This window comes from Mesoplodon densirostris, chromosome 12, assembly GCF_025265405.1.
Source record: "Mesoplodon densirostris isolate mMesDen1 chromosome 12, mMesDen1 primary haplotype, whole genome shotgun sequence".
NCBI lineage: Eukaryota > Metazoa > Chordata > Mammalia > Artiodactyla > Ziphiidae > Mesoplodon > Mesoplodon densirostris.
The window spans coordinates 16,611,116-16,622,804 of record NC_082672.1 but is presented as its reverse complement, the minus strand read 5'-3'; the positions used below and the strand labels follow the sequence as shown (position 1 = coordinate 16,622,804).

At 37.9% G+C, this 11,689-nt stretch overlaps 1 protein-coding gene across 5 annotated transcripts in view; it reads right to left on the bottom strand.

Moving 5' to 3' along the window:
• Window positions 1-729: 729 nt before the first annotated feature.
• KATNA1 (katanin catalytic subunit A1) overlaps window positions 730-11,689 on the bottom strand; it is a 35,133-nt gene continuing 24,173 nt past the window's right edge. For all 5 annotated transcript variants that reach the window (XM_060114719.1, XM_060114718.1, XM_060114717.1 and 2 more), the window contains 7 exons: window positions 11,472-11,593; window positions 9,579-9,684; window positions 8,201-8,359; window positions 2,699-2,825; window positions 2,054-2,188; window positions 1,554-1,680; window positions 730-1,063 (listed from right to left, as the gene is read on the bottom strand). In XM_060114719.1, the coding sequence (XP_059970702.1) occupies window positions 865-1,063; window positions 1,554-1,680; window positions 2,054-2,188; window positions 2,699-2,825; window positions 8,201-8,359; window positions 9,579-9,684; window positions 11,472-11,593 (975 nt within the window). In that variant the 3' untranslated portion in view covers window positions 730-864. The remainder of the gene's footprint in view (window positions 1,064-1,553; window positions 1,681-2,053; window positions 2,189-2,698; window positions 2,826-8,200; window positions 8,360-9,578; window positions 9,685-11,471; window positions 11,594-11,689) is intronic.

The following is an 11,689-nucleotide window of genomic DNA, read 5'->3' as shown; positions in this document are numbered from 1 at the left end:
AGTCAGCAATTCCCAGCCTGACTGCTTACCTGTGAGGCTTGGGACCACAGCAAGACACTCAGTCTTCTTGAGGCTCTGTTTTCTATGGTTGGGATGCCACAGTGTTTTTTACAAGTAATTATAAATAAAAATCTTACCTAAAATATTATACCATTAACCTTTATTTCATTTATTAACTTTTACTGCCACCATTAACCATCACATATTTTATTTATGCTTTGTATCCATGAGTAATGGGTTAATGAGTCTCACTGGAGTACAGTGAGCAGCACAGGCTTAAAAGTATGTACTTCCCTACAGTGCAGCCTCTTACATAGGCAGAATAAAGTCAGGCAGGCAAGGTTTTATATAGATGTATATATTTTTTCCTTCTAAATGCACAGTAAAATGAAGGGCCTTTAAAGCTCTCTCAGGACGAGGAGGGAAGTTACCATAACACCACGCAGGAAGGAAAGCACACTGGGTGTGGTTCATGCATCAAATGGCTACTTGTATAAAAATGTTCAGGAATTTTCAGCTATCCACTGGCACCTGTGGAGCTAGAGCCAGTCTTATTCTTTAGAAGGAACAGCAGCCGCAGGCAGTGGAAGAGAAGATGGTATACTTAGATATACATATAAGACAGTTTTCCAAGCTAAGTAATAGCATCTGTGCTGCAACATTTGTTGTCAGTGAAAGAGAAATACAGTAATGCTAAAGTAAAACAAATTTGCTTGTAACTTTAAAAAATTTCTTTTATTCAGAATCATACTTTTTTTTCACTCTTACCATTATGAAAATTTAAAAAAATATAGCGCTTGCTGCAATGACATACTACTTTTAATTGTTATTCAAACAGGTTTCTCACAGTTTACATGTGAGAATTTAGCATGATCCAAACTCAAATATCCACTTCTCATATCTTTCAATGTCTGCAGCAGATACTGACTTAGAAACCTTTTTTAAAGCCATTTCAAAATCCTCCATAGTTGTAGGCATGTGCATTTCTTCTCTTGAAAGATTTCTGATTTCTTCTGGGGTCAAACCTTCAATACGCCTTCTCATTGCCATCAAGGATGCATCCCTAGGTTTTAAATTTAAAAAGCAAAAACAAAAAACCACAAAATGATGTTTTGGTTGAGTAAAAACGTGTAAACAAAAACATTTTTCAGTGCGTATGTTATTCTGTAATTATCTTATTACATATACATATGTAGTACTGCACAGAATCCAGTACTGGACTATAAGGCCTGTTTTTGAGTTGTTTTTTTAGCAGTTGAATCTGAGCAAAAAGCCCAAGAAGCATTAAAAGGATATAATAAGATAGCAATTAAATTTTATTAAAAGTGTACCATAATATAAAGAATAAGCATCACAGAGACAGGAGAGAGGCTGTTAGCTAACACTAACTTAATACCAAAACTTGTGTATCTGACTAGATTATGATGTGGGTCTTTATTCTTCATCTATCTTAATTCAGCAAAAAAACTTCATAATAGAAGTTTATACCCATAAAAACCTATGCTTAAAAAAAAAAAGAAAAAAAACACCTATGCTTCCAAAATAATTCATACCTGCACACGTTGGTAATGTCCGCACCTGAATAACCTTCCATGTTTTCTGCTATACTTGCAAGGTCAACATCATCAGCCAATTCCAGCTCACGTAGACTTATTCGTAATAGCTCCTCCCTGCCTTTCGCTATTGGTAGAAACAAGTTTATAAATATAAGCCTTCAACATAAACAATGTTTTATTTTCTCCAGTCTGCTTTGAGAAGTTGTTTTCCAATTCTTAGAGCTCATTTTCTTAAAAAATTTAAGACCTATTCCTTACTGAATTTATTGCATTTATTTTTAAATTTTAATTAATTTTTATTTTTTAAAATTGAAGTATTTCATTGAATTTTAAATTTCCTAGTATCAAGGCTTTAGGCTCCAAATATAGCCAAACCAGTTAAAATAAGGAAAGACATCCTACATTTGTCTTGGAAAGTTAATTAATACCAAATTTTAAAATTTCTAAGCCAAACTACCTAAGAGTTAACATGACCTTTCTGATTCAAATAAAGATACCTGATGGCAATGGAATATAGATTCTTTTTTCAAGACGTCGTCTTAAAGCCTCATCAATATCCCAGGGAAAATTAGTAGCTGCCAGAACCATAACCATTTTGGAAGGGTCCTCATTTTCAGAAGCACCTCCAACACCTTGAGGAAGGATAAGAACACAGTAAAAAAAATAAAAAACAAAGCTCAACTACTTAAAGATCATCAAATATTTAGCACAACATGAAAAGCAGGGTAATCATCAAGCCTCCCCAAGACTTATAAAGCTAACGGGTACGTATGTGAATTTGTGGTCCAAGAAAAATGAGTTTCTGCAGTGTGCAAAAAAGAGGACTCAAAATAGATTTGATCAAAAGACTAGTTCAGCACAACCACATAGTAATTTAAAAAATTCTTCAAAACCATACATATCCCTCTCTAAGGCCAATTAATCGGCATTTGTTTCAATTTCATGGCTAAAAATGACATCAGTGTGTATGACAGAGGGTGTCCTGTGAATAAACAGCCATGATTGCTGGTGTGTCACCGTCAGTGCACCCAGTTTAACGCTGGCAATCTCCAGGACCTACTGGCCAGCCCCGCGTCACTGGGGCTGTGTGGGTCAGCACTAGGAGTGGCGCTTGCTCAGCTCACGCAGAGACACAGGCATACCGTCCATCTGAATCAGCAGCTCGGCTTTCACCCTTCTGCTTGCCTCGTGCTCTTCGGAAGTCCCTCTGCGGCTACAAATGGAATCTATCTCATCAATAAATATGGTGGCTGGAGAGTAAAATCGAGCCTAAAGGGAGAAAGCATGCAACACCAGGCTTTTATTTCATTTAAAAGTCATCTATAGTTTAGCAATTAGAAAAGAGCTGTGGAGCCTGCCACCCTGTGCATCTCTCCCTCTTTGCCTAATACTGGGGAGAGAGGACAGAATTGGAACAGCTAAAACACAGCTTCTAATATAGACCTATCATATACTTAAATCTTATATGGCAATTTTTTTTTTAAATGTTGGGGGTAGTTTTTATTAATTTATTTATTTTTGCTGTGTTGGGTCTTCGTTTCTGTGTGAGGGCTTTCTCTAGTTGTGGTAAGCAGGGGCCACTCTTCATCGCGGTGCGCGGGCCACTCGCTATCACGGCCTCTCTTGTTGCAGAGCACAGGCTCCAGACGCACAGGCTCAGCAGTTGTGGCTCATGGGCCCAGTTGCTCCGCAGCATGTGGGATCCTCCCAGACCAGGGCTCAAACCCATGTCCCCTGCATTAGCAGGCAGGCTCTCAACCACTGTGCCACCAGGGAAGCCTGGCAATTTTTTATACTATTCAATACTATAACTGATTATATTCAACATGTATTTGTTTATGAGTCATATAAATACAGGATTATCCTGTACACTACAATAATATGGACAACAATGGTGGGAAGACATTTACAGATACTGACAAGTGTTCTAAAGTTCTAGAAAAATTTTTGTTAAAGAGAACCATTACCTTAAATAAAATCACACAGATTCCCTCTAAGGGATTCTAATTAAATGGCCATTTGACTAATACAAGTACAGCTGACCCTTGAACAACTCGGGTTTGAACTGCGTGGGTCCACTCATATGTGGATAGTTTTCCACAGTAAATACTACGGTACTACACAGTCTGTGGTTGGTTGAACCGAAGGATGTAGAGGAACCGTGGATACAGAGGGCTCACTATAAGTTATATGCGGATTAACCTTCACAGTGTTCAAGGGTCAACTGATTTTTATCCTCTTAAGTTGTCAATTAGAGGTCAATTTAAATGGCCTCAGGTTTTTTTTTGAGATAAAATTCATATACCATAAAATTCACCATTTAAACCATTTTAAAGTGACAATTCAGTATTTAGTATATTAACAATGTTGTGCAACCATCATCACTATCAAATTCCAGAACATTTTCACTGCCTCCAAAAATAACCCATACTTCCCTCCCCCTAGCCCCTGATAATCACAAATCTATTTTCTGTCTTTATGCATTTACCTATTCTGGACACTTCAAATAAATGGGATCATACAACATGTGGCCTTTTGTGTCTGCCTTCTTTCATTTAGCATGTTTTCAATGTTTATCTATATTGTAGCATGTACAGTACTTCACTCTGCATTGGGTCTTCGTTGCTGCGCGCAGGCTTTCTCTAGTTGCGGACAGTGGGGTCTATTCTTCGTTGCAGCATGTGGGCTTCTCATTGCAGTGGCTTCTCTTGCTGCAGAGCATGGGCTCTAGGCATGCAGGCTTCAGTAGTTGTGGCACGCAGGCTCAGTAGTTGTGGCGCACAGGCTTAGTTGCTCCATGGCATGTGGGATCTTCCCAGACCAGGGATCGAACCCGTGTCCCCTGCATTGGCAGGCGGATTCTTAACCATTGAGTCACCAGGAAGTCCCAGCACTTCATTCTTTTTTATGGCTGAATAATATCCCCCAAGTTTATTTTTGTACCTTAAATGCATTTCTTCCCCAAACCAAAGGACAGGGAAGATTGATCCATTAACTAATAGATCTAGTCAAGTATTATCTAGTAAACAGCTGTGTAAGACTCAATAGTATCACCCGTTTCTTAAGGAGACTGAAGAGGCATTTAATTTTATTTACTTATTGTTTTTTTTTTTTGTTTTTAGTAGACTTTTTTTAAATTGGAGTATAGTTGATAAGAAGCATTTTATTATAGTAACTAATGTTTATTGTTAATCATTTTTTAAGCAAAATATCCAAAGTTACAGAATCACTGCCCAAGAAAGCTTGAACATAAATGATGGCAAAGACTTCTCAAAACAGAGCTTAACTGATTAAACAGCATTTTAAAGGTTCTTCTAAAAATGGAAGTCCACAATGGCAAGTGAACATTACAGATTTGAACACGCAATTGTACTGGGTTCATAAATTCTTTGGACCATGAGGTTATAATTCAGTATCCTCTAAGAGGCGATTAACTGTGTTGAAAGCACAGTGCTTCCAAAGTATAGATTTAGTTTTAGTCTGTTCACTTGGAAAATCCTAATAGTTAAATCTCACTTTCTTTTCTAGTTAAAAACTTGAATTCTAAGTCATCTATTGACTCCAAAGGGATAGTAAGATAATAATAATAATAATACACTTAAAAATTTATTTATTTTAGGCTGTGTTGGGTCTTCGTTGCAGTGCGCGGGCTTATTGTGGTGGCTTCTCTTGTTGCAGAGCATGGGCTCTAGGCGCACAGACTTCATTAGTTGTGGCATGCAGGCTCAGTAGTTGTGGCTTGTGGGCTCTAGAGCGCAGACTCAGTAGTTGCGGCCCAAGGGCTTAGTAGCTCCATGGCATGTGGGATCTTCCCGGACCAGGGATCGAACCCGTGTCCCCTGCATTGGTAGGCAGATTCTTAACCAAGAGCCCTAATAATACATTTTTAATAAGGTATCCTTACTTGGATCTTAGGTACTGTGTACAAACATTTTTGTACTTTCTTTTCAAGAAACAGAGGGAGAAAAATAAACCGGATGGAGGGAAAGAAAGATAAAAGCAAACATGCAAAAAAATTTATAATTGAAATTCTAGCTAGCAACCATCTACCAACAGAACCAACAACAAAAATTAAATTTCAAGCAAAAATTACTAGATTGAGTCTTCCCAAATACTGAGGGTGTGTTGAAAGTTCTGACTTAAAGCAGAGGCTATGTGGCACATTTAAAATTGGCTTTGGATGACCTGAGAAAGTAATGTAGAGAGACTTGGAGAGGAAACCAATTGTTTCTGCCTGCACAGCATGGCTCCTTCTGATAAGAGAAGCTCTCTTTTTCATTTGTAAATCATCTCTTTCTCATTCTTATTCCATTACTTCAAGAGAGGCCAACTCTGCTGGAGTCCCAGGAGGGTCCAGGCATAAGCATGTGACTCAAAAGAGACCAAACATTAATCTCTGGAATTTTGCTGGAACAACTGAGATTGTTGTTCATTTGATTAGATTTCTGACACTTGAAAATGAAAGTTCCTGACAATACAACAAAAACTATACAATTAAGTTTTTATATGTGTTTGTTACCATGTCATGTGAAAAACCCTGGACAGACTTTTATAATATTTAAGTGGCCTTATTCAAAATACAGGCCCTGAGGAATGCTCACTTTGAGAGATTCGGGGGGAGGGGCACTCAAGAGAGAGGCAGTCATCTGTAGAGCAGTCAAAACCAAAATATGAGACGCAGTACAATTTTACTCGAGAGAGTCCATATGATGAACAGAAGAAAATCAAGGTGGTTTCAAATGAGCCATAACCAAAATTCAGAAAGGCAGAAGCTCCAATCTGCAGGCACTGGTTTGTGACTGAGCCACTGCTCAAGTGGGCAACTCAAAGTAGCACGCTCCAGCTAAGCAAGGATTTATTTAAAGATGGTTAAGATTTTCCTAGGCAATACCAGGGAAGCCAGTAAAAAATAAGTTGTTTGATGTCTTTATAAACCGCAGTATACAAAAATATTGCAAATTACCACTTTGTAAGAGGCTTTTTAGCCTCATAGAAGAAAATAGTCCTTTTTCCTGAATATAAAACCCTACATTAAAAAAAAATCAAATAACTCTTAAAAAGTAACAGTTAATATTTATGAGTCCTTATGAGTCAGGCTCTGTATTAAGCAGTTTACATGTATTGGCTGATTTCACCCTCTAAACATTACAGAGGTAGGTCCTAAATTATTGTCCTCCTCTTATAGATAAAGCAACTGAGGGACAGGAGAGGAATTTTCCCACAGTTAGCCATCTAGGAAAGTGACAGAAGGGGGATCTAAACCCAGGCCACCGGACTCTAAAGATGCCACACTTAGCCATTCACCCTATTTACTTTTTTTTTTCTTTTTTGGCATGTGGGATATCTTAGTTCCCCAGCCAGGGTTTGAACCTGTGCCCCCTGCAGTGGGAGCGTGGAATCTTAACCACTGGACCATCAGGGAAGTCCCCATTCACCCTATTTAGCTTACTTTTTTAAATAAAAATTTTTAAATATTTATTTATTATTTATTTTGGCCGCTCCGGGTCTCAGTTGCGGCATGCAGACTTCTTAGTTGCGGCACGCATGCGGGATCTAGTTCCCCAACCAGGCCTCCAGCACTGGGAGCGTGGAGTCTTACCCACTGGACCACCAGGGAAGTCCCCTAGCTTACGTTTTAAAAAGGCCTAGTTATTCTGGAATACTGACAATATAATTTTTCCCCTGAAGCAAATAGCAAGCTCATTTTTCAAAATGATCTAAGAGGTTCTCCATTAGATTCCTATTGTGGGATGGACTATTAATAATCCATAAGAAACTATCAGAATTTACATCCTGCCTTATGAATTATCGAAGTTGAAGGAGAAAGAAAATGGGAATTGAAACAGGAAGAAGCCTTTACAGAAAACAGGTAACACGAAATTGTGAGGGGTTTTGTTTGTTTACTCTCAGCCTAGGAAGGAAGATCTGGTATAATATTAGCATGGTCATCTAAGGTTTTGTCCACCATGACCAGGAATGTAAATCTTTTTCACTATCTATATAATAAACATAACTCTGTCCTCATGCATATAACTACACAATTTCTTAAATGAGGTAAGACGGAAATAGTAAGTGAAACTTGAAGTCTGAAGTCTAAAAAGCTGTTGAATTCAACCTAAACACTCAACCAGAACTTGTTGAATTACATTTCTTCTACTGATACTCAGATGAGTGGCAGTGGAAGAAGGAAAAAGAAACTCAAAGCGAAGAACTTAATCCAAAGACTGGGTCATTAAACTCAGGGAATTTGATATAGTTAATAGATTGGAGGTAATCTCAGTTCCATATCTACTTATGATTTTCACCTTTTCTCATTTTTGTTCTAATACTGCATTTACTATAACTAAGCCTGATTTAAAAACCGTAATAATTTCACATTCCTATAGCAGATCAGTAATGCAGATCCCGTAACATGAGCATGTCCAAAAGCTAACAGAGACAGCCTTTCCTCCAGAGAAAAGGAGTCAAAGAGAAATGCAAGTTATTCATGTTAGTATTGAATAAAAATTTTCTACCTTCAAGAGCACAGGAATCACACTCTGGGCACAAAAGCATCCTGCCTAGTGATTCTACATGCTGTAGTTACAACTCACTTTCTCCCCTTCTAGAGGTAAAGAATCATTAGAGTTAGCTCAAGCACTCACCATTTCGAACAGAAGACGAACAAGCTTCTCAGACTCTCCTCTGTATTTGGAAGTCAGAGTTGATGAAGAGACATTGAAGAACGTTGTCTTGCATTCAGTAGCTACTGCTTTAGCAAGGAGGGTCTTTCCTGTGCCAGGTGGGCCAACCATCAGCACTCCCTGTTGGGAATGGAATATAATAGCATCAGCAAAGGATTTATGTGCCATTGTTCTAATTCACAAGAATTCCATTACTAAGGATCAATTTTCAACCAACTTACACATAATATTAAGACAAGTAAAAGACAAAGATAAACAGAAGGATACTTTATCACAAATTTACTTTTTCCATTACAAAAGTAGGGTAACTACACATTATTAAAAAATTGGAACTAAGAGATGAGAAAAAATATAATCAATATTATAGTACTGATATAGTATCATACCCTAACACAGGTACCATTAGTATCTGGATATATTTCCTGCTACTCTTTTTGCTCAAATTAGTTTTTTTTTTTTACATAGCTGTATGTCTATAATTTTGTATCTTGCTTATCACTTAACCTTTCAAGAATTTAAAAAACTAAGTACAGAGTTAGCCATTAGCACATTTCCCAAATCCAAGAGTGTTTTGGACAGTCTCTTTCCATATCAGCACATGACTTTTAAAAAGTACTCATTAGATACAGATATATCTTATTAATTTCTTAAGAACAATTCCAAGAAATACAGATGTAAGTTCTGCAACACAACACGTAAAATGGAGTATTTTTGCATTAGGTGACCTGTTCATATATGCAAATGTAAGCTTATTATAAATCTGCTATGTGTCCAACTTTCCAAATATCACATTGTACCTATTCTTTTTTTTCGTAAATTTATTTATTTATTTATTTATTTATTCATTCATTTATTTATGCTGTGTTGGGTCTTCGTTGCTGCGCGTGGGCTTTCTCTAGTTGCGGTGAGCAGGGGCTACTCTTCGTTGCGGTGCGCGTGCTTCTCATTGTGGTGGCTTCTCTTGTTGCAGAGCACGGGCTGTAGGTGCGCAGGCTTCCGTAGTTGTGGTACGTGGGGTCAGCAGTTGTGGCACATGGGCTTAGTTGCTCTGCAGCATGTGGGATCTTCCTGGACCAGGGCTCGAACCCGTGTCCCCTGCATTGGCAGGCGGAGTCTTAACCGCTGTGCCACCAGGGAAGTCCTGTACCTATTTCTTATTCTGGAAACCTTGCAGTAGCTCTTGGTCTAAACAAAGTTCTGAATAACACAACATAGCTTAAAATTTTCTTCACCTCCTCTACTTTCTCCTCCCACTCCCCCCAACACAGATAAATACTGGCTTTCTATAGCAATGCACTTGCCAGTTGCTTTGACAATGCCGTTACAGTAATACACTTACTTTCCATGGTCTCCTAATGCCTTTAAAGAATTCTGGCATCCACATTGGTAACACCACAGCTTCCTTAAGCAACTTTTTCGCTTCTACTAAATCAGCAATATCATCCCTGAAAGAGGAGATATTTTATCAACAACCTTAGATCACATATTTAACTCTATGTAGTCATTCTTGAGAATCGCTGAAAGCACATGATTTTACGTTGCTGACAGAATGCTAAGCTTCTTCCTATGCACTAGTGAACTAACACACTGTGATGAGGCCTGCCACACCAACCAGGATATAGAAAGAGCACAATCTGAATCTTCGATTCTTTTTTAATTTTTAAAAATATTTATTTATTTATTTATTTGGCCACATCAGGTCTTAGTTGCAGCACGTGGGATCTTCGTTGCCATGTGGGGAATCTTCAGTTGCAGCGTGTGGGATCCGGTTCCCTGACCAGGGATCGAACTCGAGTCCCCTGCATTGGGAGCGCAGTCTTACCCACTGGACCACCAGGGAAGTCCCTGAATCTTCACTTCTTGGGAGTAATGATTTTCAGCATGGTGAATGAGAACACAGGTCTATAGGCCTACAATTTAAGTATTATTATGCCATCTCATTTTAAACTTCTGCTCTTAAAATGCTCATTCCATAAATTCCATGATTTAGAAATAATAAGCCCATTAAAAAAACCCATAAAGAATAAAAAGGGCATAAAGTAGACAGAGGTTGCAAAACTGCTGTTTTGCCCCCAACCCTATCAAGAGATAGACACCAAGATTTTTTTTTTTTTTTTTTTTTGCAGTACGCGGGCCCCTCACTGCTGTGGCCTCTCCCGCTGCGGAGCACAGGCTCCGGATGCGCAGGCTCAGTGGCCATGGCTCACGGGCCCAGCCGCTCCGCAGCATGAACCCGTGTCCCCCGCATTGGCAGGCGGACCCTCAACCACTGCACCACCAGGAAAGCCCAGACACCAAGATTAAAGAGTATCATAGAGATTGCCGTGAAGTCATCTCCAACCACTAGAACACTACTACTACTACTACAACAACCGGTACACATGGCATGATAATATATTATGATATATGACATGATAATATATTTTAAAATATCCCTCAAAACTATACCTAAAAATAATTAAAGTTTTAACCAAAAACATATAACAGAATGTACCTAACTTTGTGGGAAAGGGAGATTTATAACTCACTGTGATAAATTACAGTTCTTTGATTTGATATAATATTTATTTTTTAATTGACATATAGTTGATTTACAATGTTGTATTAGTTTCAGGTGTACAGCAGGGTGATTCAGCTAGACATACAACTATATCTATTTTTTTTTCAGAGGCTTTTCCCTTAGGTTATTCCAAAGGGATTCTTTTCCTTCTAGGTTATTATAAAATATTAAGTATAGTTCTCTATGCTATATAGTAGGTCCTTGTTGGTTATCTATTTTATATATAGCAGTGTGTATATGTTAATCCCAAACTCCTAATTTATCCCTTAGATATAACAGTAATAAAGTTGAGAACCACTGCTCTGATATAAAAGCAACATATATTGTATAAACCTAAAGATAACAAGCAATATACATGCATAAGAATGACTGCCATTTTACCACTGGAGAATGTCCCAAAAAGATGTAATTTCTGCGATCTTGTTCCCATTCTGTATGTAGAATTTTTAATTTAATAAAAATTTTATTATTTATTTATTTCATTAAATTAAAAAATCTCAGACAAAAACTGGTACAGCCTGAACCAAAGTCAAGTTTTTCATTATGTGTCATGCTCACATTGTATGTCCTCAGGTTCTGTCCTCAAGGACTGATCTTCAGTACATGCCCACATTTGTTCCATTTTCTGTTCCAAAAAGCAACATCCAATTATTTTGTTGTGATATAACTTACCATCGAACATTGGGATTCTGAGAAATTATATCTCTTTCCAAAGCTTCTACTAAGTCCTTATCGTATCCAGTACTATCAAATTTATTTGTCTCTGGTTCTGTAACTGCAGCAGGTGATTTGTTCTACACAAATAGAGAGAAAAAACAAGAGCTTTTGATTGACTCAAAAATTATACTTTGTTTCTATGAGTCAGAAACAAAGACTGAACTCAAGTGACA